The sequence below is a fragment of the Equus quagga genome, chromosome 1 (assembly GCF_021613505.1).
Source record: "Equus quagga isolate Etosha38 chromosome 1, UCLA_HA_Equagga_1.0, whole genome shotgun sequence".
Taxonomy (NCBI): Eukaryota; Metazoa; Chordata; class Mammalia; order Perissodactyla; family Equidae; genus Equus; species Equus quagga.
In genome coordinates, this window is record NC_060267.1 from 98,987,614 (window position 1) to 99,015,589 (window position 27,976).

General features: G+C 51.8%; 1 protein-coding gene across 1 annotated transcript; it reads left to right on the forward strand.

Annotated features, from left to right (window-relative positions):
• Positions 1-2,736: 2,736 nt before the first annotated feature.
• On the forward strand, positions 2,737-27,734 carry MCM2 (minichromosome maintenance complex component 2). The gene is made up of 16 exons (XM_046686297.1): positions 2,737-2,841; positions 3,838-4,070; positions 8,322-8,497; positions 8,634-8,894; positions 9,621-9,840; positions 10,144-10,351; positions 11,969-12,103; positions 12,433-12,624; positions 22,420-22,513; positions 23,337-23,587; positions 23,727-23,853; positions 24,448-24,560; positions 25,431-25,679; positions 26,464-26,646; positions 26,883-27,038; positions 27,490-27,734. Exons 1-16 carry the CDS (start codon positions 2,836-2,838, stop codon positions 27,598-27,600), a joined length of 2,715 nt encoding a protein of 904 aa, XP_046542253.1. The 5' UTR covers positions 2,737-2,835; the 3' UTR covers positions 27,601-27,734.
• Positions 27,735-27,976: the final 242 nt, after the last annotated feature.

The following is a 27,976-nucleotide window of genomic DNA, read 5'->3' on the forward strand; positions in this document are numbered from 1 at the left end:
GGCCGGAGCTGTTCCTCATGAACTGGGTTCTATCAGGCCCACTGAGTGGTAAATTCAGGTGGGCCCAGCAGCCATGCATGGTGCGATGGCTGCTGGTCCATTGCAGAGCCATATCATCTACCACTGTCACACTAGTGCCTCTCCCTCATTCACACCAATGGCAGATTGGGAGGTCCCTGTGACCGCTGACAAAGGAGGGGAAAGGCTGAGTTTGCTCAGAGATGAGCTGGCTCATTATGTGGGTCAGATGCAAGGCCTGGAGCGGGAGCAGCCACATGGAGACTTCGAGGATGAAAGCCACAGGCTGCCGACGGTGGAACCAGAAGTTCCAAAGCAGACATGTCCTTGATGACGTTCAGTGTTGGATGCTTACTGATGTGAGAAAGATAAAACCCCAAGATGACATGCACCCAGACTGGGTCTAACTTGACTGTTGGCTGGGGTCCTTGGTTCCTCACTCCATGGGCCCGTCACAGGTCTGCCTGCGTGTCCTTAGGACATGGCAGCTGGCTTCCCTCACAGTGAGTGATCTAACAGATCACTTAATCTCTGAAGTGACATCTAATCACTCTGTCATAGGCTATTGGTCACACAGACCAACTCTGTACAATGGGGAGGAGATTATGCCAAGGTGTGAATGCCAGAAGGCAGAGGTCACTGGGGGCCACATGAGAGGCTGCACCCCACCGTCTTCCACCTTTCTATTTCTCCTACTCTCCCTCCCATTAGCATTTAAACATGCCCAAGTATCTCTCATCTCAAGAAAAGTCCTTCCTCAGCTCCACATCCCACTCTGTTACTGCCCCATCTCCCACAGCCCAGCTTCGCCACAGAGCTGTCCATGTTCACCCTTCTCACCTCCCAGCAGCCTACTCCTCAACACACTCCAACATGGTGTCCGACACCAAGCTGGCATAGCCAGGGACACCAATGGCTCCTAGTCCTTACCAAACTTGACCACTTGGCAGGTTGTCACCTACTGACCCCATCTACCCCCAGTAGGCAGACTCTGAGATGGCCCCCAATGATCTCCTCCCCTTGACAGTGGGTTAGACCTAGCAATTTGCTTCTAACAAACAGAATATGGCAACAGGGATGGAATGTCACTTCCAAGACATCACTTCTGCTTGTATGGCCTCTCTCACCTTCTCATTCACTTCCTCTGAGCAAAGCCACGTTTTGAGCTGCCCTATGGAGAGGCCCACATGACAAGGAACAGAGGAGGCCCCAACCAAGAGCCAGTGTGAAACCGTCCTCTCCAGCAGCCTAGGAGGAATTACATCCTGCCACATGAGGGGCCTGGAAGCAGATCCTCCCTTCAGGTGAGCCTGCAGCCCTCACCTGCACCTTGAGTGCACCACTGTGGGAGACACTGAGGCAGAGGCAACCAGCTCTACCATGCCCAGGTCCTGGACCCACAGACACTGAGACAATACATGGAAATTGTTTTAAACTGCTAGGTTCCAGGATAATTCGTTATGCAGCAATGGCTAATTAATACAGTGCCACCCGCCATCTCTTCTGTGGCTTCTCAGGAGCTCCCTGCATCCCTGCTCCTGTCCAGCATCCTTTGTTGGTGCCACTTAACTGCTGGGGCTCCTGGGTCCCAGGCCTGGGCCTCCTTCTCTTCTCACTGCACTTGCCCTCTGGATTAGCCAACCCCCAGGCGATCTGCGGCTGCAACCCAAACTCCCTCTCAAGCCCCAGACCTGAACATCCAGTGGCCTCCTGGATATCTCCACTCAGGGCCCACGTTCAACACAGCCAGACCAAACTCATCCTCTTTTCCCCCAAATGTTGTCTTCCTCTGCGTTCCCCATCTCAGAGGTGGCGCCATCATACCCTAGTCTCCTAAATCAGAATCCTGGTGTTCTCCTGGATGCCTCCCTTTTGCCATCCTCAAACCCCAAGACCAAAAGACTCCATCCAGCCCTCATCACCACTCCTGTCCCCATTCGGGGGCCCACCCAGAGACGCCTGTTTAGTACACTAAAGCGCCAGGCCAAGAGGGCGGAGATCCAGCCCCGCCCTGCTCACCGAGGGATCCCAAGCTACCTGTAACTAGGAAGAACCACAGTAATCACCTCCACCGCGGGCGGCCTGAAGGATTCTCCTAAAACCCACACTGGCTCCCCTCTCACCCTGCTTGAAACCTTTCCGTGGCTCTCCACTGTCCTCAGGGTAAAGCTCACACTCCCTAGAAAGACCTGGGAGATCTTTTGTGTCCTGGGCTCTCTGAGCTCAAGCCTTGTCCCTTCTTCCGCATCACAAGCTCTTTAACCAGAACTACAGACGACCTTCTTTCTATCCTGAAGATCCTCCCCGCATCTCTGCTCCCCTCGGTGAGGATAACTCCCACTAGAACACCAGATGTGGCCTCCTACAATCCCAGAGCATTTGGGGCTTTAAGTGCCCAGCCTGAGTGCTTTCGGAGAAGTTGAAACGGGCTGTCCGTTCATAACACAGTAACAAGACCTCAGAAAACACGGCTCTGAGCCCCAGTTGCCTCGTCTGTAAAACGACCATAGCGTGAGCAAGGAGGGGTCGCCAGCAGGCGGGGCTGGTCCTCACCGCCCGCCCCCGCGGCTCCGCCTCCCGCACCCGTGCCGGCCAGCGCAGCGCAGACCCGGGGCAGCCCCTCGCCTGGCACGCACGGGGCCCGGGCGGCGTGGGCGGAGCCCCCTCTGGCCCGGCCCCCGCGCGCCGGCTTGACGCAAACGGACGCCGACGTCATGACGCCACGTTCCTTCAGATTCTTCCCGGGTTCGGGAGGGTCACGTGGGCCAGTTTTCGCGCGAAAACTAGTTGTTGCTGGAGAAGCAGGAAGGCGCTGCGATGGCGGTGAGCGCGCGGGGCCCGCGGGCCTGCCCTGCGGTGGGCGCGGGAGGAGCGTGGGCGCGGCGGCCGGCGGGTGGTCTCTGCCAGGCACCGCCCGGGCGCGGGTGGTCCCCGCGGCCTGCACCTCCGCGCGGCGGGCGGGCGGTGTAACGCGCGCGGGAGCAAGGGCGCGGGGGCTACCAGCTTCGAGTTCTCTCGCCCCCGCCCCGTCCGCGATCGGCTCTCTGGAGGAGGTTGGCCCCCTGGGCTCTGGCATGGAGCTGATTCTCTCCTTTCCTCTCGTCTTGCGGGGTCTGCCAAGCCGGCGGGCCCCGCGCGGCTTGAGTCCTCCGGGTGACGCCTCCTCCGCCGCGTGACGCCTCCTCCGCCGCAGTCACCTGGGAGCGCTGGGCTTCCTAAGCCAAGCCCTGCCCGCCCGGGTATTCTCCTTATTCTCTCCGCGCATACTTGTTGGGTGCTCTCTTTATGCCCGGCGCTGGGTGAACGCAGGACAGACGAGTCCTGCATCTTCATGCATTTCTTACTGTAACATTTTTTTCGCTTTTGTCTTGTTTACTGTCTGTCCGCTCCACCAGTCTGTAAGTTCCAGACCTCTTACGTTTTGGTCGCTTTTGTATCCCATGTCCTGTCACAGTGCCTGGCACACTGGGTGCTCAAACGGGTGGGAATGCGTGTTTACAGGGGAGGAATAGATGATAAGCAGGTAAATAAACAAATGATGTACCCTTAGTGATTTCTCATGGACAAAACTGGGTAACGTGAGTGACAGAGCGTTTGAGGAAGTGTAACTTGGGCTGGTCCCCGTGTGCTGAGAAGCCGCTGGCTCAGAGAGCTCAGAGGAGAGCATTCCAGGCAGAGGGGATAGCGAGTGCACTCTTGAGGCTGGAAGGGGTTCAGAGTGTTGGAGGACAGGGTCACTGTGGAGAGGGAGACCTTGTGGGTGGGGAGGGCCGCAGGACAGGAGGCGAAGTCAGCCCTCACCTCCTCCATCTCTTGCAGGAATCGTCCGAGTCCTTCACCACGGCTTCCAGCCCGGCCCGCCGGCGGCGTAGCAATGATCCTCTCACCTCCAGCCCTGGGCGAAGCTCCCGCCACACTGATGCCCTGACCTCCAGTCCTGGCCGTGACCTTCCTCCCTTTGAGGATGAGTCGGAGGGGCTGCTAGGCACAGAGGGGCCCCTGGAGGAAGAGGAAGAGGATGGAGAGGAGCTTATTGGAGATGGCATGGAGAGGTATTTTCGTTCAAGGCCCTGCACTCAACAGATAGTTTGCAGGGAGCCCGCTGTGCGTCTGGCAACCTTGTTTTGGGTGCTGAGGAAGCAAATCAATCAGAACATCCTTGTGTTGAGCGCATCTTGGTCCAGGTTCTGGGGGGAGACAGGTTCATGGAGCCACAACGTAAGTTTGTGTAGCTTGCTGTATCTAACTTAGACTAGACCTTGTGGCCTGGGTAAGGCCTAACTGCATGAGATGTGCACTCCAGGGGATAGCATGGGGTCCCTAATCTGGAGGAAAGGGACACTTCAGAGATGCCAGCTGGAAAGGACAGGAAGCAGACAGCCAAGTGTTTTTCTGTAACTTCAAAGAAACAGTTGGGGGAGGGGTGATTAATCAAGATTTAGATTCAATCCAGCAAACATTTGTTGTGCCTAATCTGTAGCAGGCCCCGCGTTAGATGCGTTCTTACGAACACATATTAGAGGTTATCGAGGCTTGATGCTAAGATAGTGGAGTCGGCTCTGCAAGGTAGCAAGGTTAGATTTCTACTGCGGCGTCACCCTGTATTTACTACCGGGATGTGGTAGCTACCTTCCTAGTGGAATTGTGAGAACGCCCAGGAGCATTTCTTTCCTCTGACTCGGGGTTCCAGACTTGGTGTGTATGAGAGGACATACAGGCTATCTTACAGACCAGGGGGCGTGCCCTTTGTGAGCCATCACAAGGACTTTCATCTGGACCCTCTGGGTCTTTGCTTTCAGCACAGCCACCCCAGGTGATGAGACTGGGTGCATAGTGCGTGCTGGACTGGAAGGAAGGAGGAGGCTGGAAAAACCAGCCCTGGCCGCAGGGTCCCCGTTGTGCGCTGTGGAGTTGTTGAGGCAGCGTGCCCCTCCCTGTCAGCCACCGTCTGTCTCCGCTCCTCTCTGCTTCTCTCCCCCCTTCAGAGGAGCAAGGCCCTTTGCAGGGGCCTCGGGACAGACGCGTCTGAGGGCTCGCTGGGCCCAGTTAGGTTTTGTTCTTTTTTTTTAAAGATTGGCACCCGAGCTAACAACTGTTGCCAATCTTTTCTTTTTTCTGCTTTATCTCCCCAAACCGTGTCCCCCCCCTGCCCCGTACACAGTTGTATGTTGTATATCTTAGTTGCAGGTCCTTCTAGTTGTGGGATATGGGACGCCGCCTCAATGTGGCCTGACGAGCGGAGCGGTGCCATGTCCGTGCCCAGGATCCGAACCCTGGGCCGCCGCAGCGGAGCGCGCGAACTTAACCACTCGGCCACGGAGCCGGCCCCGGTTTTGTTCTTTTTGAAGAACAACTTTATTAAGCTGAAATTTGTATATTATGAAACTCACATCTTGTAAGAATACAATTCAGTGCTTTCTAGTAAATTTCCTGAGTTGCGCAACCATCACCACAGTCCAGTTTAGACATTTTTATCATCCCAATAAGATTTCTTGTGCTTGTTTGCAGTTGATTTCTATTCCCATCCCAGCCCCTAGGCATCCAATAATCTACTTTCTGTCATTTTAGATTTGCCCGTTCTGGCAATTTCGTGTAGATGGAACCTATACAATGTGGCTGTTTTCGACAGGCTCCTTTCACTTAGTGTGGTTTTCACGGTCCTTCCATGTTGTACATGTATCATTACTTCGATCCTTTTTGTGGCTCAATAATATTCCATTGTATGGACAGACCATTTTTATCTATTCATACGTTGGTGGACATTTTGTTCTTTGCACTTTTTGGCTGTTATGAGTGATGTTGCCATGCAGTTTTTGTGTGAACATATGTTTTCACTTCTCATGAACAGATCCCTGGGAATGGAATTGCTGGATCATATGGTAACTCTGTTTAATCTTTTGAGGAACTGCCAGAATGTTTTCCAAATCAGCTGCACCGTTTTACATTCCCACAAGTGGTGCATGAGGATTCCAGTTTCTCCACGTTCTTACCAACACCTGTTATTTTCCTGGTTTTGATAATAGCCGTCCTCAAGGGTGTGGGATGGTGTCTCATTGGGTTTGATTTGCATTTCTCTACTGATTAATGGCGTGGAGCATCTTTTCACAAGTGTATTGGCCATTTGTGTATCTTTTAGGATATGTCTATTCAGGTCCTTTCCCATTTTATAATTGGGTTACTGACTTTTTATTATTGAGTTGTAAGAGTTTATTTATTGTAGATACAAGTCCTTTATCAGAGAGGTGATTTGCAAATATTTTCTCAGTTTGTGGCTCATCTTTCTTTTAGTGGAGTATCTCTTGAGGCACAAAAGTTTTTAATTTTGATGAAGTCAAATTTATCAATTTTTTTAAATAAACCAATTAGAATTTTGCTGAGGGCATTTCATGTGACTTAAAATTCTTTTCTTCCCCCAGTTTTATTGAAATAGAATTGACATACAGCACCGTATAAGTTTAAGGTGCACAGCAGAATGATTTGACTTACACATATTGTGACAGGATTGCCAGAGTAAGTTTAGTTAACATCCATTATCTCGTATAAATACAAAAAAAAGAAAAAAATATGTTTTCCTTATGATGAGCACTCTCAGGATTACTCTCCTAACAGCTTTCTTGTATATCCGACAGCAGTGTTATTTATCTGTAGTCATCACATACAGTACATCCCGAGTACGTATTTCTCTTATAGCTGGAACTTTGTACCTTTTGACCCCTTCATCCAGTGCCCCCTTCTCCGACCCCCTGCCTCTGGTAACCACAGATCTGATCTCTTTTTCTATGAATTTGGTTTTTTTGTTCTTTAGATTCCACATATAATTGAGATCATACAGTGTTTGTCTTTCTCTGACTTACCTCACTTAGCATAATGCCCTCGAGGCCCTTCCATGTTGTACCGAATGGCAGGAGTTCCTTATTTTTTTTGGCTGAATAATATTCCATTGGATGTGTATCCACAACTTCTTTATCCATCCATCCGTCCGTCAGTGGAGAGTTAGGTAGTGTCCATGTCTTGGCTGTTGCGAATAATGCTGCTGTGATCATGGGGTGTGGGTGTCTCTTCAACGTGGTGTTTTCATTTTCTTCAGATATATTCCCAGAAGTGGAATTGCTGGATCTGACTTAAAATTCTTGAACAGTCACATACCTTTTTCCTGAGAACATTGAGAATTCAGAACTGGATCCACCCAGAAATGTATTGCTTTAGGTTCTGTTTCTGGTATCAGCAGTGTAAGATTATTCGTTCTGAGAATATAGTTGGAAAGAGTTTACTGCAAAAAAAAAAAATCATACTAATAGTAGTAGTAGAGTTCCCATCATCACTGCTTACCCTGAACAAAGGGTGAGCTCGGGAGAATGGTCTAGGGAAGGCAGTGCGGCGTCAGGGAAAGGCCGTGTGGTTTGTGAGGGTACCGTACTTTGACACCTGGCTCTTCTGGGTGACCACTGGCAAAAATCCCATCCCCCCAACCCTTGGTTTCCTCGTCCTTCAGTCAGAGCACTGATGTCTGCCTCCCAGTTGCTCTCAGTGGGTCCCTTGTTAAGACATCATTCCCCTTCAGATATCTGGTAGATGACATTGTGGAAAAGAGTCCTTGGAGGTCTTGGAGGAGCTGAGAGGGTGGAGCCAGTGGGCGGGCGTTTCAGAGAGGCCGTTGGGCTGATGTGTGCGGAGGACCTTTTCAGGGCCTCCGGGGGTTTGAGGCGGCGCTGTCTCCCGGAGAGGCTGCGGGGAGATGTCCTGCCCTGTCGGGGAGCTGGGCTTGGCTCTCTGAAGGCCATCCTGCCTGAAGGTTTCGCGGTTCCTCAATTCCTCTGTCTTCCTGGTTGTTCAGAGCTGTCTAGAGAGCCCCTCCCTGCTTTTTTTATTGTGGAAAAATACACATAATATAAAATTTGCCATCTTAACCGTCTTTAAGTCAGTTGTATTAAGTACAGTCATACTGTTGGGTGACAATCCCCACCTTCCACCTCCAGAACTTTTTGATCTGCCCAAACTGAATCGTGCGGTATTTGTCCTCTTGTGACCGGTTTATTTGACTGAGCAGTGTCCTCAAGGTTCACCCGTGTTGTAGCATGAGTGAGACTCGCCTTCCTTTTGAGGACTGGGTAATATTCCATTGTCTATTGTGCGAATAGACCACCCTTGATTTATCCATTGGAGATCCATTTTGAGCCTTTTGTATTTCCTACCTGGACACTGCAGGCCTGCCTGGGCTGGGGCTCCTGAGCCTTCTGGAGCAGGCCCAGTGCCTGGGTGGGGTTTTTTGGGTACTAACAGGGTTTGTTTGGGGGCTCTCTCAGGGACTACCGTGCCATCCCAGAGCTGGACACCTATGAGGCCGAGGGAATGGCCCTGGATGACGAGGACGTAGAGGAGCTGACAGCCAGTCAGAGAGAGGCGGCAGAGCGGGTGATGCGGCAGCGCGACCGGGAGGCTGGCCGGGGCCTAGGCCGCATGCGGCGGGGTCTCCTGTATGGTAGGTTGAGATGTCTGCGTCCTCAAGGCGCTGGTCCTGGCTTCCGGAGCCTTGGGGAGCTGGGAAGGAGGAGGGCTGGGGCAGGCGATAGAAGGTGCTGGCGAGACTTCACTCGAGGGCATCCCTTGGCCCCCAGACAGCGATGAAGAGGACGAGGAGCGCCCCGCCCGGAAGCGCCGCCAGGTGGAGCGGGCCACGGAGGACGGCGAGGAGGATGAGGAGATGATCGAGAGCATCGAGAACCTGGAGGACCTCAAGGGCCACTCTGTGCGTGAGTGGGTGAGCATGGCAGGCCCCCGGCTGGAGATCCACCACCGCTTCAAGAACTTCCTGCGCACCCACGTGGACGGCCACGGCCACAACGTCTTCAAGGAGCGCATCAGCGACATGTGTAAAGGTGCAGCCTCTGCAGGCCCCTTGCCCCTCAGCCCACCTTGCATGGCCCCCTGCAGGTTGTTTGTTTTGGCCTTGTAATGGCACATTCAGCAGAAGCCTGAGGTGCGGGGAATACCAAGTGAGTTGCCTATAGCCAGACAGGAGCTAGGACCTGAAGCCTGAGATGCCCGTCTTCCAGACAAATGCAAAAAGTATTGAGTGTGCTGGGATGCTTCAGCGCACTGTCCAGGGAGCACCTTGGGACCATAGAAGTGCTTTTTGTCAGATTTTGTGTAAGAATCTGGATTACTACTTTGATCAGAAAGTAGCACAATTGCATGTGACAGGAATGGATTTTAAAGGGGGCATGCAAATTGTGATTTCCTGCAGTCCCCTCCATTCCCTTTGTCTTAGTTTTGACACAGTTGACTTGTAGGTTTCCTTCTTGGCCCTTGGGGAGTTTGCAGCCCTGCTCCCCAAGGCCCTCTACGTCATGTTCCTTCACTTGATTCCCCCAGTGTGCTTTGTGACATCCCTGTTTTACCGATTGGGAAGTCGAGGGTCGGTATGTCACTTACCTAAATCGCGTAGCTAAAGCATGTAGACCTAGAAGGGAGAGCTGGGCTTTCTGGCTCAAAGTCAAGGATTTGAGTGGGCAGGCTGCCTCCAACAGGGAGACAGAAATTGCCTCCTTTGGCCCCAGCCGGGCTTAATGCTTAGCGTCCCTGCCCACCTCACCTGCCTCTAGAGAACCGTGAGAGCCTGGTGGTGAACTATGAGGACCTGGCAGCCAGGGAGCACGTCCTGGCCTATTTCCTGCCAGAGGCGCCGGCAGAGCTGCTGCAGATCTTCGATGAGGCTGCCCTGGAGGTTGTGCTGGCCATGTACCCCAAGTATGACCGCATCGCCAGCCACATCCACGTGCGCATCTCCCACCTGCCTCTGGTGGAGGAGCTGCGCTCGCTGAGGTGAGCTGAGGGCAGGGTAAGGGCCGAGCTTCTGGGTGCACAGCACCTCGTGGCTCAGGTGTCACCCTGGAGAGCTTCGACAGGGCAGTGGTGGTGTGGGGAGGCTGGCTGCAGCCAAGGAGAGCCCTCACCCCGTGAGCTCGGGCTTGCACAAGACTGCCATGCAATGGATCTGGTTGTGGTTGGGCCGCAGATTTGGGGATCTCATGTTCGAACCCCCTCACGTGTACCCCTGGCCTCTCTGGAGGGCATGGGTTGAGCGTCCGGGCTCCAGGCCTCTGAGAAGCCCTCTTCTCTCCACAGGCAGCTGCACCTGAACCAGTTGATCCGCACCAGCGGGGTGGTGACCAGCTGCACAGGCGTCCTGCCCCAGCTCAGCATGGTCAAGTACAACTGCAACAAGTGTAGCTTTGTGCTGGGGCCTTTCTGTCAGTCCCAGAACCAGGAGGTGAAGCCGGGCTCCTGTCCCGAGTGCCAGTCAGCTGGCCCCTTTGAAGTCAACATGGAAGAGGTGAGAGGGCACGCGACACCTGCCACCGGCTGTCCTTCCTGTCTCAGGGGCTCCCGGGCACACAGGGCCTCGGGCCTCTCAGGCTATTGGAAGACCAGCGTGGGCAGCCACAGGAAGCGTGATGGAGTTGCACATTGGCCACACTCGGGGGTGACCGGGTCTGTGTGGCCAGCCTGTTTAGTTTGGCACACACCATGTTTTCAAGAATTCAAGCCAATATTTAAAAAATCAGATGATTTTGTTTAAAACATCAAAGTTTATGGCCTCTCTTAAAAAATGGCAAGATCTGGCAAAACTGGGTCTGCTTCTTGCCGAGTGACCCCTCTTTGCAAGGCACCTGCCCTGCAGTCCGTCCCTCCCACGGGTGCCAGCAGCCCCCTTGAGACTCCTGACGTGTCTGCTCCCTGCCTCTCTGAGGGCCTTTTGCTGGGGCCCCTGGGTTGTCACCTCCCTAGGCACCGTTGTGCCCCATTCAGGAGACGCCACCAAAGGCTCTGGGCCTTCAGACCTCAGGCTTGTCGCGTGTGCCTCATCTGTACAGTGGGGGCATCCTGACCCCTGTGGGGGATGCCCAAACCCTCTTTTCTTTCTTACTGCCGTGCGTGTCGGCTGCTAGCTTCTCGCTGCTCCGAGCTTCTGGGAAGTGCCTAGCTGTAGCCACCTTCCAGGAAATGCCTGTGAGGGCACGTTTGTAGCGGCCCACGGCCACAGATAGACCTGTTTAAAAGTTCAAGTGCGTCTTGCCTTGGAGAGGGACAGCCACAGGCTGGACGTCGCTGAGCCCGTGCCTCTGCCCAGAGTCTTCCCTCCCTGCCCAGCGTCCCTCCTTCACAGATTCCGGCTGCACCAAAGTTCTCTTGCACGAGAGCAGAGGAGCAGGCTGTGTTTCTAGGGAACCATCTTCATCATGCCATGTAAGGCAGGTCCTATTATCGACCCCATTTGCCATTGAAGAAACTGGCTGGGTCAGTGAGCCAGGAAGTAGCCCAAACGATTAGAACGAAGGTATCTGACGCAGGGCGTGTGCTTAACTGCTGATTTATGTGGTTTTTCTCTAGACAGTGAGTGAGATAAGCGACATTAAATTGCACAGCATGATGCTGGCACGTGATGGTTGACGAGAGCTCACACTTATTTTGCATTGCTGTTTTTTGCTCATTGGTTTAAATACTGTGTGTGTGTGGCTTGGTTTAAGCCTCCTGTGAGGTTGCATCTGCAGTATTAGCATCCCCATTCTGCAGAGAAGGCACAGAGGGAGTCACTTGCCTGAGACCACACAGCTTAAGCCACAGAGCCAGGCTTTGAACCCAGGCAGCCTTACTCCAGCGTCCGTACACGTGAGGGCTCAGTTATACTGCTGTCTAGCAGCAAGGAGGCATCCAGAAGGGTGGTGGCAGGAGCAGGGACCACCCACTGATGTGCTGGTCACAGTGGGGTCACTCCTGCTGTCATTGGCTCTCCATTTTCTAGTTAGTAGACAGGAATAATAATACTGCCTGCCCTTCCTCCTCACAGAGCCGAGGTCAAGGTCAGGTGGCGTAATAAGTCAGTGCTAGAGGAGAGCAAAGTCTTCGCCACGCAGGGATGGGCCCCTGTGACCGTCTGTTTGTCTCATAGACCATCTATCAGAACTACCAGCGCATCCGCATTCAGGAGAGTCCCGGGAAAGTGGCGGCCGGCCGGCTGCCCCGCTCCAAGGATGCCATCCTCCTTGCCGATCTGGTGGACAGCTGCAAGCCAGGAGATGAGATCGTGAGTGGGTCAGGAGCGGGCCGGGAGGGAGCTGAGCCACTAAGGAAGTGAGGGTGCACATTCGTGGTGGGAGAGGGCTGATGGTAGTGGGGGTCAGCAGAGATGGGTTCTTGAGTCACTGGGCGGAGAGCTTACTCTCCTGTCATGGGTTGGCCAATTGGAATGTTGGGTTTCGGAGCAGTTTTACTCAGTTTCTCATTTTGGTGTCTGTGGCTTAGAGGACTTGGAGGAGAAGAAATTGGCTGAAGTGAGTGTGGAGGTGGCCCCAGCTCCCACTTCTACCCTGAGGGCTGGCCCTTCTGACCACGTGGTCTGTCCACTCTCCCCAGGAGCTGACTGGCATCTATCACAACAACTACGACGGCTCCCTCAACACTGCCAATGGCTTCCCCGTCTTTGCCACTGTCATCTTAGCCAACCATGTGGCCAAGAAGGACAACAAGGTTGCTGTGGGGGAACTGACTGACGAAGATGTGAAGATGATCATCAGCCTTTCCAAGGACCAGCAGATCGGGGAGAAGGCAGGTGGAGCTGTGGGCGGGCTGCCCTGCTCTGTGAGGAGCAGGGGCTCGCTGGGGCTGGGGGCACCCAGGCTCACTGTCGTGCCGCGCCTCCTCCTTGCTGCCCCTGGAACCTCAGTTTTGATTCCTAGGTCTTGGAAACTGTGCTCCTTTCTTATTGTTTTAGTTCCCTGCGTGAGCTCAGTAAACTTGCCTTGATGCTCCAGGGGAAGAAGATAAACGTTGGCGTTGGGGGTCTGCCCCTCTGAGCCTTTGTCCGCACCTGGTCAGGATAGGACTGTGGTGCAGAGGCCTCAGATCACGTCAAGCCCGGGCTCAAAATTGAAAAGGAGGCAGAGCGGTGGGATAAGTGGTCTCTCGTGGGTGTTCCCTGGTGTCAGCCTCCTTCCTACCAAGAGTCATTTCTCCAGGGAGAACACAGCCTCAACTTGGTTTTGTTTTTTGTATGTAGATGTTTTTACTGAAGGTTGGGGAGATGTGGCTTGGCGTTGCAGACACAGAAATAACAACTAGCATGTTAAATTTCTATTATGAAAGTCCTCTGCCATTTCTACTGCCAGGTACCGCCCAACCCCCAGGTCGCTGAGTGCCCTTCTCAAGGTCGCGGTTCTCCTCCTGTCCTTTTTCTTCCTGTCTCCTCAGCTCTCCCTTCTGTTTGGTTTTCAGTGCAGATCAGCACAGCGCTCTCTTCAGCCTCTGCTCTTCTCATTCGGAAGAGCTCGCCCTGGGCTCAGGTGAATCAGCTCAGGCTCCAGCTGGCCACTGAAGGAGTGGGATCCTTTCCTTTGTGCTCTGTAAGCTCCCTGAGGGCAGGGCTCAGTCAGATGTGCTCACCTGTCACCTCTGTCACAGCTGTCTGCCTTCATCTGCCAAGATCTGGGGTTCCCACCTGAGAGGCGGATGTCCCAGCCTTGGGAGGACGAGGACTTCGGTTCCGCCAGCACACGCTCAGTCCTTGAGTATCTTCTAGGGCCGTGTTCTGGGATCCTGGGGGAGTCAGACACAATCCTTCCCATCAGTGGCCTCATATTTTATTGGGGTTCCTGATAATAAGAAACAGGGTCTTCTCATGAAGCTAGTAACGGGAGGAAAGCTTTGATCGGTGACCTTTGCTGCCCCGCTCTTTGGTGCTTAGCTCTCGCGGAGGAAAACCAGTGCTGATGTGAGGGACGTGTTTTCAGAATCTGCAGTGTTTGAGCCAGTCTCTCGGGACTCAGCCCTGCCTGTGTCCTGTGCTCGCATCAGCTTGTCTGCACGTGCACCTCATGTACCAAAAGAACAGAGTCCTTCCAGAACTCTCCTAGTGCCCTTTCTCCTGCTGTGACTTCTAGCCCCTGACCTCCCACTCTGCCGATTGAGGAGACTAGAAAACCTAGAGGTGAGAGTGTAGTGGACGCAGCACGTCTGGACTGTAAACAAGGCATTGGACGAGGCTGTCCGGTGTGTGCCTTGTGCCCCAGACTTGCAGGGCTACTCGTAGTTGCCCAGGCATGGAAGGCTCTGCCACTCTGCCGTGCCTTGATACCTGCCATTCCTGTCTGCCCCAAGAGCCCTTCTCCCTTCTTGTATGCTAGCTGACTTCCCCAGGCACACGTGCCCATAGCCTGGTCCTGATGCTCACTTCAGTTCGCCCTCTGCATGTGTACACAGTGACCCCCCTCGGGTTGGAGAGGATGACTTCTAAAGCAAAGTCCTTTAGAAGGATCTAGAGAAGATCCTTCCAGAGAGGCCGACATCTCTACATGACGCCTCCCTGAGCCCCATGGGGAAAGGGGGCTGGATGAGATCAGGCAGGGAGTGTTGATCTGTACCGCCTCATCTCTTCAGTCCTCTGTTAGGGCGGATATTTTTGTCAGTAACTTGGACAGAGACAGAAGGAACACTCGGCAATTCTGGGTACAAACTGAAGGGATGACGGGCAAGATCCAAAAAGGATCAGGCTCACTTGAACTCTCTAGGCCAGGGGTTTGCAGACAGGTGGCCCATGACTCCCTCCGGCCTGCTGACGAGTTTTGTTCAGTTGGTATGTGGTTCTCTTTTTTTCTTTGTTATTTATTTTTATTGGTATTTATTTTTATCATCCTTTAGGAATCAGGAGATTTCACATAAAAACCAGCATGCCTGGGCTTTGGACAGCCCAGGTGTCCGTCAGTGCTTGGTCTGTGTATCTGCAGCGACTCCTGACTGGGGCTGAGCGGCAGCATCCCCTGCAGCTGGGACACGCTCCCTCCAGTTTGTCCATCTACCCACTGCCCACTGCTGTCTTCTCTCCAGCCTCATTAACTCAAGTTTGTGACCCTGCCTGCCTTTTGTGGGCCCACCACTGACAGGGTGAAATATTCAAGGGATCAATGCCTTGCCTAACAGTTCGGTTTTCAAGAACTAACAGGAGAATCATGCAGTCTGAAGCCAGGCTTCCTGGGTTGAATTTGGGCCTAAATCCCCAGTAGGATCAGATGACCCGCCCGCCTGCGAGGATGAGGTGATGATGGATAATGTTGCTCTTGGAGTTGTCACGGAGGTTGAACACCTGATGCGTGGCGTGTGCAGCAGCCGGCTGTTGTCGTTACAGTTGTTAGAAACGTCAGTCTGTGCAGAAATTGGGTGCAGGAGCTCCTCCATTGGGCGTTACCCACCTGTTGTCTGCCTGCAGTAGCCATGCAGCTGGGGGATTGTCACGGGTGGGCGTTCTGAGGGTGGATGGGGTCAGTGCACATAGAAATTTTTTTTTTTTTTTGAGGAAGATTAGCCCTGAGCTAACTACTGCCAGTTCTCTTTTTTGCTGAGGAAGCCTGGCCCTGAGCTAATATCTGTGCCCATCTTCCTCTATTTTATGTGTGGGACGCCTACCACAGCATGGCTTGCCAAGTGGTGCCGTGTCCGCACTCGGGATCCAAACCGGCGAACCCTTGGCCACTGAGAAGCGGAACGTGCGAACTTAACTGCTGTGCCACCAGGGCCCCAAGAATTTTTTTTTTTATTGCAGTAACGTTGGTTAATACTATTGTCTAAATTTGAGGCGTACATTGTTATGTTTCGATTTCTGTGTAGATTACATCGTGCTCACCACCCAAAGACTAATTACAATCCATCATCAAGCACACGCGCCTCATTACCCCTTTTGGCCTCCTCCCTCTCCCTTCCCGTCTGGTAACCACCAATCCAGTCTCTGTCTCTCTCTGCTTGTTTGTTCTTGTTTTTATCTTCTATTTATGAGTGAGATCATATGGTATTTGACTTTCTCCCTCTGACTTATTTCGCTTAGCATAGTACCCTCAAATTCCATCCATGCTGTCACAAATGGCTGGAGTTCATCATTTGTTATGGCTGAGTAGTAGTCCATTGTGTATATATACCGCATGTTCTTTATCCGTTAATCCCTTGATGGGCCCTAGGTTGCTTCCAAGTCTTGGCTACTGTGAATAATGCTGTGATGAACATAGGGGTGCATGTATCTTTACACACTCATGTTTTCATAGTCGTCAGATAAATACCCAGCAGTGGAATAGCTGGATCATATTGTAGTTCTGTTCTTAATTTTTTGAGGAATTTCCATTCTGCTTTCCATAGTGGCTGCACCAGGTTGCACTCCCACCAGCAGTATATGAGGGTTCCCTTCTCGCCACATCCTCTTCAACATTTGTTTCCTGTCTTGTTAATTGTAGCCGTTCTGACGGGAGTGAGGTGATATCTCATTGTAGTTTTGATTTGCATTTCCCTAATAGTGATGTTGAACATCTGTTCATGTGCCTGTTGGCCATCTGTATATCTTCTTTGGAAAAATGTTCAGCTCTTTTGCCCATTTTTTAATTGGGTTGTTAGTTTTGTTGTTGTTGAAATCTATGAGTTCTTTGAATATTTTGGATATTAACTCCTTATGAGATACGTGGTTTGCAAATATCTTCTCCCAATTGTTAGGTTGTCTTTTTGTTTTGTTGATGGTTCCCTTTGCTGTGCAGAAGCTCTTTAGTCTGATATAGTCCCATTTGTTTATTTTTTTTCTATTGTTTCCCTTGCCCAGTCAGACATGGTACTTGAAAATATGCTGCTAAGACTGATGTTGAAGTGTGTGCTGCCTATGTTTTCTTCTAGAAGTTTCATGGTCTCAGGTCTTACATTGAATTCCTTGATCCATTTTGAGTTAATTTTTGTGTACGGTGTAAGATCATGGTCAATCTTCATTCTTTTGCATGTGGCTGTCCAGTTTTCCCAGCACCATTTATTGAAGAGACTTTCCTTTCTCCATTGTATGTTCTTAGCTCCTTTGTCAAAGATTAGCTTTGCATAAATGTGTGGTTTTATTTCTGGGCTCTCAATTCCATTCAATTGATTTGTGTGTCTGCTTTTTGCCAGTACCGTGCTGTTTTGATCACTATGGCTTTGTAGTATATTTTGAAATCAGGTTGTGATGCCTCCTGCTTGGTTCTTTTTTCTCAGGATTCCTTTGGTTATTCGGGGTCTCTTGTTTCTTTTGTTGCTCCATATGAATTTTAGAATTCTTTGTTCTATTTCTGTGAACAATGTCATTGGGACTTTGCTGGGGGTGGCGTTGAATCTGTAGATTGCTTTAGGGAGTGTGAACATTTTCACATACAGAGTTAGAGCGTGAGCTTCCGCTTGTGAGGATGAATGAGATCATTCCTGGGAGCCCCAGGTCATGGCCTGACAGGTACCCTTCCTACTGGACGTTAAGCTGGCCATTACTCTTGGACTAGCTGGGTCAGTGACAGTACAGTGAGCGCCAGGGCCTCACGGGGTTGCTCCCTTGCCCCCCAGTCCCTTGGGGAGGCCGGCCTGGACGTCCTCCTGGACACAGTGCTTGGTTTGCAGGGGAGGAGCTGAGCCTGGGGAAGCTGCCTTATGTAGCAGGCAGGAAGTGGGCCTACTGCTTTTGGTCCTAGGGAGACATTGCCTCATCCTGTAAGACTGCTCGCTACAAAAGCAGCCCTGAGAAACAGTCTGGGTGAAGAGGCCAGGGCCTGGCCAGCCTGCACACCCACAAGGTGTAGGGAGGGCGGGAGGTCCGTGGATGGTTGTCTCCCAGCACAGACAGGGTTTAATGAAAGAATCATGGGGCTGGCCCCGTGGCCGAGTGGTTAAGTTCTCGCGCTCTGCTCCCTCTCCGCAGTTACCCCAGTGGGGGATGCGTTTGTTAGTTGATTTGGTTGTTGTGAGTCCATGGGGCGCCCTAGCACAAGGCCTGGCCCACGTGTTAATACTTTTTATTACAGAATGTTTCAGACACCCACGTGGAATGGTGTGATGTGCCTACGTATACCCTTCCCTGCTCCCACAGTGGCTGGGCCGTGGCCAGTCCAGTGTCCTCTGTGCTTCCACCCACTCCCCTCCACTGCTCTGAAGCACACTCCAGACTTGGTACCTCGTCTGTAACGATATCAGTGTGCATGTCTACAAGGCTCTCTGTACCAGCCTGCCCACAGTACCACGGCCACACTCGAAGTAATTCGCAATTCCTTACCATCACCTGTTGGGTTTGTGTGCACGTTTCCCTGATCACCTTAGTATTTTTAAGCAGTTTCTTGGAGTCAGTATCCAGATAAGGCCCCCACGCTGTGACTGGTTGATCTCTTTTTGTTTTTTTAAAGATTGGCACCTGAGCTAACATCTGTTGCTAATCTTTTTTTTCTGCTTCCTCTCCTCCTCAAAGCCCCCTAGTACATAGTTGTATATTCTAGTTGTGGGTCCTTCTAGTTGTGGCATGTGGGACGCCACCTCAGCATGGCTTGATGAGCAGTGCCATGTCCGCGCCCAGGATCTGAACCAGCAAAACCCTGGGCCACCAAAGCAGAGCACGCGAACTTAACCACTCGGCCCCGGGGTCGGCCCATATCTGTCTCTTGAGCCTCGTAATCTTTAGCTCTCCTCTCCTTTCCATCTCTTCTTTGTTGCTTGCAATTTTTTTTTATTGAGTTAATGATAGGTCACAATCTTGTGAAATTTCAGTTGTACATTAATGTTTGTCAGTCGTGTTGTAGGTGCACCCCTTCACCCTTTGTACCCACCCCCCACCCCATCTTTCCCCTGGTAGCCACTAATCTGTTCTCTTTGTCCACATTTTTAAATTCCTCATATGAGTGGAGTCATACAGAGATTGTCCTTCTCTATCTGGCTTATTTCACTTAACATAATTCCCTCAAGGTCCATCCATGTTGTTACAAATGGGATGATTTTGTTCTGTTTTACAGCTGAGTAGTATTCCATTGTATCTATATACCACATCTTCTTTATCCATTCGTCTGTTGATGGGCACTTAGGTTGCTTCCATGTCTTGGCTATTGTAAATAATGCTGCAATGAACATTAGGGTGCATAGGACTTTTGGAATTGCTGACTTCAAGCTCTTTGGATAGATACCCAGTAGTGGGATGGCTGGATCGTATGGTAGTTCTATTTTTAATTTTTTGAGGAATCTCCATTCTGTTTTCCACAGTGGGTGTACCAGTTTGCATTCCCACCAGCAGTGTATGAGGGTTCCTTGTTCTCCACAACCTCTCCAACATTTGTTACTATTAGTTTTAGATATTTTTGTCATTCTAATGGGCGTAAGGTGATATCTTAGTGTAGTTTTGATTTGCATTTCCCTGATGATAAACGATGATGAGCATCTTTTCATGCGCCCATTGGCCATCTGTATATCTTCTTTGGAGAAATGTCTGTTCATGTCTCCTGCCCATTTTTTGATTGGGTTGTTTGATTTTTTGTTGTTGAGTTGTGAGAGTTCTTTATATATTATGGATATTAAGCCTTTGTCAGATATATGACTTGCAAATATTTTTTCCCAGTTAGTGGGTTGTTTTTTGGTTTCAATCCTGTTTTCATTTGCCTTGAAGAAGCTCTTTAGCCTGATAAAGTCCCATTTGTTTATTCTTTCTGTTGTTTCCCTTCTCTGAGAAGACATGGTGTGGGAAAAGATCCTTTTAAAACTGATGTCAAAGAGTGTACTGCCTACGTTTTCTTCTAGAAGCCTTATGGTTTCAGGTCTCAGCTTTAGGTCTTTGATCCATTTTGAGTTTATTTTGGTGAATGGTTAAAAAGAATGGTCAATTTTCATTCTTTTACATATGGCTTTCCAGTTTTCCCAGCACCACTTGTTGAAGAGACTTTCTTTTCTCCATTGTATGCCCTCAGCTCCTTTGTCAAAGATAAGCTGTCCATAGATCTGTGGTTTTATTTCTGGGCTTTCAATTCTGTTCCATTGATCTGTGCACCTGTTTTTGTACCAGTACCATGCTGTTTTGATTACTGTAGCTTTGTAGTATGTTTTGAAGTCAGGGATTGTGATGCCTCCCGTTTTGTTCTTTTTTCTCAGGATTGCTTTAGCAATTCGGGGTCTTTTGTTGCCCCATATGAATTTTAGGATTCTTTGTTCTAATTCTGTAAAGAATGTCATTGGGATTCTGATTGGGATAGCATTGAATCTGTAGATCGCTTTAGGTAGAACGGACATTTTAACTATGTTTTTTCTTCCAATCCATGTACATGGAATGTCTTTCCATCTCCTTATGTCGTCGTCCAATTCTCTCAGAAAGGCCTTGTAATTTTCAATATGTAAGTCCTTCGCTTCCTTAGTTAAATTTACCCTGAGGTCTTTTATTCTTTTTGTTGCGATTGTGAATGGTATTGTGTTCTTGAGTTCTTTTTCTGTTAGTTCGTTATTAGAATATAGAAATGCTGCTGATTTATGCAAATTGATTTTATACCCTGCAACTTCGCTGTAGTTTGTTTCTTGCAATTTTTTGTGGAACAAACTGTCCTGTTGAGTTTCCCACAGTCTGGATGTTGCTGATTACGTCCTTGTTGAGTGTCTTCCTCTGGCACCTGTTTCTGTAAATTGGCATTTGGATAGGGAGGCTTAGGCTGGCTTGCGTTTGATTTTTTTTCTTTCTTTTTGGTGGGGGTAGCGGCAGAGGTGGACTGTAGCAGGAGACATGTCACGTCGCGTCGCGTTGCCTCTGTGATGTGAGCTGCCATTGATGATCCTGAGCTGAGTCTGCTCATTCACTAGGGGTTGCAAGATGACCATCTGACCATCTTCTAATGCCAAAGCCTTCATTTCTTCGGTGGAATGCTGCTTTATAGAGAAGCTTCTCTTTGTTAACTGTTTGAGCACCCCTGAGTAGAGCTCCTATAGGAAATCCATGATGATGCTGCTTGATTATTTTCTTGTATTTACCAGTTTTCAAAATAATGAGCAGCTCACCTTCTGAGGTGACCACTGAATGTCATTACACTCGATGGACTTAGGCATCCCTGAGGTTTCAGCGCTGCGGTTACCATCTGGGTGGCCCCCAGAGTGCCCGTTCTTTGCCACTGTGAAGCTGCTCACATTGGCTCCTCTTCACATGACCAGCCATCTCTGAAAGCTTTCGTGCTGCTTTCTAGTACAAGGCATTGCAGGCTCCTCTTGCACATTTCCTGCCCCAGACCTGGAATTGGCTATTTCTTCAAAAAGCCCCATGGGAACTAGGATTTCCTTTCAGTGGGAGATAGTGTTTGATACATTGGCCTGTAGAGGCCATGGGCCAGGACCGCTGTTAGCCTCTCAGTGCTGCTCTGCCTCTCTTTGCCTGGGTTCGCAGTAAATTTTAGGGCCCAGGAAAGAACCAGCAAATGTGTAATGTGGAAACTGACCTCTGCTCCTAGCATATTACATAAGATAATGCCAGGAGACATTTCTGGCACAGTGCCCTTGGTACCCGCATCATTTCCAGAAGCACCTGCTTGTCACACTGCCCTCTGGTGGCCGTGTAGAGTGGCCTTGCACAGGATAAACTGCCAGCTCCCAGCCCCCTAAGAATTAGATTCCTCCTGTCTTCACGCTCCCAGGGAACCCAGAGGGAGCAACTCTGCCGCTGGCTGGTGGTGCAGGCAGAACAGCAGATCCAGCCCCATGCAGGTGTGCCTCTCTCACCACTTTCAGTCTTGATTTTCCTGCTTCAGTGTCCCCTGCCCGCAGGGGCCTGGTGCTATCCAAGCCGCCTCGGCCGGACCTGTAAGCAGGGAAGTATGTGGGTGCAGAGGGCAGAGAGGCTGTGCAGAGTAGAAGCATGCCTGCCCCTGTGCGCCACGGGTGCGGGCTGCTTCCAGCCAGCAGGACATTCTTTGGTGGCCCTGGTTTGATCTTTAAAATTCACGCACATTTTGGGAGATTCTCCCTCTTTCTCTCTCTGTCTCACTCACCCACAGAAACAGAGAAATGTTTCAGTGACTCACCAGTTGAAATGACTTCTTGGTGGACATATCTCCCAGACGATCCATATTTGTCATGCTTCTCTGTCACAGCTGGGCCAGGAGCCAGGCTTGTGTAAGCACCTCCCTTGGAGCTCACGCACTGCTGAATTAGGTGGTGGTATCTCTCTTTTCCATTGGAGGAAACCAAGGCTCAGGAAGGCTGCAGAGCCCAAGTGAGGCGTCTTCCTGCGTTTGTGTTGTCGAAGCCCACGGTCTACCCACACATGGCGCTGTCTCCTGGGCCCGCGTCTTGTCTCCTTTCTGCTCTTGGTCTGTGACCTTGGGGGAGTCCTTTGAAATATGACAAAATAAAAGGGTTCAGCGAAGGTTCTGTTAAGCTCTAACATGCTGTGATTCTCAGGAAGAGCCAACCAATTACAAGGCCCAGAGTCAGAGGGCAGGGCGTGTGGAGCGGGTGCTTTGGGGCTGAGATGTCCCGGGTCCCTGAGTTGGAGCATGTGGGTGACCTGCTGCGTGCACTCAGGTTGGTCCAGACTCGAGAGCAGAGGGCCCTGTTCCCATTGGCTCTTCTGCCTTCTTTCAGATCTTTGCCAGTATTGCTCCTTCCATCTATGGGCACGAAGACATCAAGAGAGGCCTGGCGCTGGCTCTGTTTGGAGGGGAGCCCAAAAACCCAGGTGAGCAGTGCGCCACCCACCTTTCCTCTGCAGCAGCCTCAGCAGGGGCCAGCATTCCTGGTGTCAGACAAGGCAGGACCCTGCGTTTAAAGCCCAGACGCCTGGGGGGAAGAACGTGTTAGCACAGGGCCGGACTCCGTGTGGCTCGCTCATCATGGGGAGAGCCCAGCTCACGGCCGTGGCGTCTTGGGTGGTGTTAACTATAAAAATAGTACACGAATATGTATTCACGTTACATTTTCTTCTTAAGTTGTTCAAAGTCACAGAAAGGCTAGAGTCGCCGTTGACCACCCTTTCTAATCCTAGTCGCCTCCCAGTCACCAGGTGATGGGTAGGCTAGCAGACTGTGTGGCCGTTCACACAGACTTACTTGTGTGCTTGTACAGAAAACTCAGGGATTCCTGCACCTCTGTATACGTGACCATACAGAAAATGTCCAGCCTGTTTTTTCTCACTCGTTAGCATGTCTCGGGCATGTTTTCTCATTGGCGCATACGAACAAGTCTGTTCTTTGAGTCACGGTATCAGGGTCCGTGTGGCGTAGTGTATCTTGCTCTCCTAGTTGGAGAACGTGTACATTGTTCCTAGTTTTTACGTTTACAAAGAACACCTTTATGCACACCACTGTGTATACCCGTCTCTCTGGGTTTAGTGCTCAGAAGTGGGATTGCTGGTCCTAGGGTATCACATCCCTTTCTAGAAAGAATATTCCTTTGCCCTTTGTAATAAGCAGGCTGAGAAATTGGGGATAATCTGGCTGCGTCCTGTATCCCTCACCTCGTTTTTGCCCCACTGCCTCTGCTCCCATCCCTGCCTCCTCCAGGTGGCAAGCACAAGGTGCGAGGTGACATCAACGTCCTCTTGTGTGGAGATCCTGGCACAGCCAAGTCTCAGTTCCTCAAGTATATTGAGAAAGTGTCCAGCCGAGCCATTTTCACCACTGGCCAGGGGGCTTCGGCTGTGGGCCTCACAGCATATGTCCAGCGGCACCCCGTCAGCAGGGAGTGGACCTTAGAGGCTGGAGCCCTGGTCCTGGCTGACCGAGGGGTGTGTCTCATCGATGAATTTGACAAGGTGGGTCCCTGGGCCGCGTAGCTGTTGGGATTCCGGGTGTGAAGGCTTAGCCCTCCGTGGGAGAACGAGTGGTAAGGGGAGCGCAGGGACCTCATCTCAGAGTGCTAGGGGCAGAGTCACGCATTTGAATCTCTTGCAGATGAACGACCAGGACAGAACGAGTATCCACGAGGCCATGGAGCAGCAGAGCATCTCTATCTCAAAGGCCGGCATCGTCACCTCCCTGCAGGCCCGCTGCACCGTCATTGCCGCAGCCAACCCCATAGGTACACTGGGCACGATGGCCAGCGAGGTTTCAGGGCCTGCCAAAAGGAGACAGACCCAGAGAGGCCCTGCCTTCAGGAATCAGGAACCCACGGCGCCCCTCGCCAGGCACAGATCTGAAGAAGGAATTGAGCAACAGAAAGCGTTCCTCTCTTCTGCATTTCTTGCCAGAGGCGGGAGTGGAAGTGTGACTTGGGACACCTGGGTTTTTCGTTGAGCCGTTTTTGAGAACCACCCTTGGTGCTGTTCTCAGAGACATGGGAGAAGAATCTAGTGCACTAAGTTGAGGTGGCATTGGTGTTGGTCCCCCAGCAAGTGGTTAGAGAGCCCAGGCATTCTCGGTTTTTCCCTCCTGGCGACAGTTCAGCCTTCTGCCTAAAGGTTGTTTCAGGCAATTCGTCAGAGGAAAGCCCTTGTCTTGTCCAGAATGCCTGACAGCGGGCACTGAGTTTCCGTCTGCTGCGTTCTCTTCCAAAGTCATCTTCCCCTTCTGTCACTGAAGCAACTTGGGGTTAGAAAGCACTTTCCATGGTTAGGAAGAAGAGGGGATCTGGGGGGAGCATGGGCCCTGATGACAAGGTGCCTTTGTGTTACAGGAGGCCGCTATGACCCCTCGCTGACCTTCTCAGAAAACGTAGACCTCACAGAGCCCATCATTTCTCGCTTCGATGTCCTGTGTGTGGTGAGGGACACGGTGGACCCAGTCCAGGTACACAACCCCGTGTCCTTGGTTCTGTGTAGTAGGTTCCAGGGACCTTGAGTGAGGCTTGGGCCTGTGGTGTGCCAGGCACGGGGAACAGGGCTCTGCACGCACCATGGTGTGGTTTCCACTGTTCTTCTCTGTCTAGAAGTTGTCCTTGATTTCCTTTTCCTTCACTGGCCCCTCCGCAGCCGTGCACCCAGCATAGTCCACACTGAGTCCACTGCTCCTTGCCACCTGCTCTAACCGAGGTATTGCTGTGTTGGGTCACTGGTCTCCTGGCTTCCACTCTCTCCCGTTTAGACCTTCTCCAGTTAGAAAGCAGACCATCTTGAAGGAGTAAGTCAGGTCGTTCCTCTCCTTAAAAACCTGCTGGCAGCTTTCCACTGTAACTAGCAGAGAATCCACCATCCCAGCCGTGGCTGCCAGCCCCATGAGCTCGGTCCTCAGCCCGCCTCCTTCTTGCTCCCTTCACTCATCCACACTGCCTCTCTCTCAGATGCCAGGCCTCGGGCTTCAGTCGTGCTCTTTCCTTTTCCTGGCACGCTGTTCTCCAAGTTGTCACGTGTCTGAGGCACGCTGGCAGCCTCAGCTGGAAGAGTCTCCTTGGGCCCTCGACCCCACCGCCCTACACCTCTTCTTAGCATGTGTTACTTTTGACATTTCCTTTTAACCGCTGTCCCTCTCCTCTCCCCTCGCTGGGGGGCCTCTGTGAGGGCCGTCAGGATCACCAGTGTCTCCAGGCACGTGGCAGGAGTGGGGTGTGTGTTGTTGAGACAAGGTCGACTTCTGGTGTGGACAGCTTTCACTTCCAGCGCGCTGACTTGCTCCCAGCCAGGTCACCAGACCCACCCTGCCCCCTGCCCTCTCCCTTCTTAGGATGAGATGCTGGCCCGTTTTGTGGTCGGCAGCCACGTCAGACACCACCCCAGCAACAAGGAGGAGGAGGGGCTGGGTGGTGGCACCCCAGAGCCTGCCATGCCCAACACGTACGGCGTGGAGCCCCTGCCGCAGGAGGTCCTGAAGAAGTACATCATCTACGCCAAGGAGAAGGTCCACCCAAAGCTCAACCAGATGGACCAGGACAAGGTGGCCAAGATGTATAGTGACCTGAGGAAGGAGTCCATGGTGAGGGCGCAGCGTGGCACATGGAGGGCAGGGCGGGGCGCCGAGGAGGAGGCATCTGCGTAGTCAGTTAATCCAGAAAGTGGGAGAGCAGGAAGGCCTTACGAAAAATGAAACTCACGCACTGTTTTGTTTTAGATGGAATTGAAATGTGCGCGCACTTGCTTTTCTGGGTCTTGGGTCAGTGTCTTTTGATTGTTGGCCACTGATTAAGTTCCATGTTGACTTTGCATAAGTTTCACCCAAATGAACACGTGGTCTGAACTAGTTTTGGTTCTTTCATAGGAGAGCAAGACTTTAAAGGCAGCTTGCAAGCAGTTGGAATGCAGAATTCTTGTAGATTGGTCCATCTCTCCTGACATGAACACAGCAACTTTTTTTCTTCTACCTTTTAACTTTATCAAGTCTTTTCAGGGCATTCAACTTACTTTTCATAGAAACAGCTTTGTTTTCTCAGTTATGTTGCACTGGATTATGCGATGCTTAGTACTCGACAGTAACAAGGTCAGCTGGCCACAGATATAATGGATTCTGGGGTGCATATGAGTGAGCTGATGGGAGCAGAATGTGCAGGCATGATAGTGGCAGGCATATGCATTGAGCATCCACTGGGCACCGTCACACTTTGAGAAGGAAGGGAAAGCGTGTGTTTGCTGGTGGCTCTGTTGAGCACTTCTGCTGTGGGACTGTTAGATGAGCCCTGGGGATGGGCCGCTGGCAGGGCCGCTTCTCCGTTTTTCTTGCATCTCTCCTGCCTGAGAAGACCTGACACTGTCCTCCTCCTCAGGCCACAGGCAGCATCCCCATCACCGTGCGGCACATCGAGTCCATGATCCGCATGGCAGAGGCCCACGCGCGCATCCACCTGCGGGACTACGTGATAGAAGATGACGTCAACATGGCCATCCGCGTGATGCTGGAGAGCTTCATCGACACGCAGAAGTTCAGCGTCATGCGCAGCATGCGGAAGGTGGGTGTGAGCCGAGGCACAGGGACCTGTTGGAGCACAGCCTGAAGGGCCAGCTCGGCACAGGAGGCCAAGGATGGGCATCTCGAGGCTCAGGCCTGGACCCTGGGCTTTGCCTGCTGCAGTGGCTCCCTGGTCGGGGGGAAGGGAGCATGGTCGGAGTGGGGACTGGTCAGCCTGCACGCACTCTAAGGGGCCTGGTAGGGAGGGGTGTTGACCTTGGCTTTTCTCTCACGCAGACTTTCTCCCGCTACCTTTCATTTCGCCGTGACAACAACGAGCTGTTGCTCTTCATACTGAAGCAGTTAGTGGCAGAGCAGGTGACATATCAACGCAACCGCTTTGGGGCCCAGCAGGACACTATTGAAGTGCCTGAGAAGGACCTGGTGGACAAGGTATGGGCACCGAGGGGAAGGGAGAGCAGGATTTGCTTCCTGGGGGCTGTCAGTCATCTCTGGGGGGAAGAAGTCCTTGCTCTGTCATTAAGTGGATGGGCCTTGGATGAGAGCCACTTATTGGGTGTCTAACATACTGAGCACTGTTCCATGCACCTAAATCTTGGGAGCAGCCAAACAAGATAGTCCTGTTGTTCCCGTTCATACTACAGAGGAGATAGGCACAGGGTCACCCAGTAGCTTGTCCAAGTTCACAGGCAGCTGGCGAAGCGAAGATTTCAAGTCCTACATTTAGCTCCAGACCCTCTCTGAGTCAGCCTCTGACCCTTTACTCTTTCACCCTGTAATGGAGATGTAACTCTCGCCCTGCCTGCCACGCGCGGCCTCAGGAAGCGCGCTGTGGGCCTGCCGGAGCTCCTTCTCACGGCTCACTAGATGTCCCTCCTCTTAGGCTCGTCAGATCAACATCCACAGCCTCTCCGCTTTCTATGACAGTGAGCTCTTTAGGATGAACAAGTTCAGCCATGACCTGAAACGCAAGATGATCCTGCAGCAGTTCTGAACATCCACAGTAGCGCCCTGGGGTGCTGGCTGGGAAGTCACACCAAGCGCTCGCTTCCCTCTGTGTTTCATGGACTCGAAGCCGAAGCCCTGAGCAACCCAGGGTGGTGGGGCTGGGGCTTGCTGCTGCCCCGCTGCCCCGCTGACTTCCCCGCGGTGTCCTGGGCCCAGGCTCTGCCTGGGACTGATGGTGCTGATTTCTTTCGCTTCACTTTCTGCTTCTCTCTCTGTCTGGGGTGGGCATGCTTTGCCACTGTTTCTTTTTCAACAGCCCAGCAGCCCATCACATCCAGGAGATCTACCTGCACTTAGTTCCTTGGATTAGAGTCGCTTGTGTTCAGGACACCCATGGTCTGTTTCAGGTGACTGAGCACATA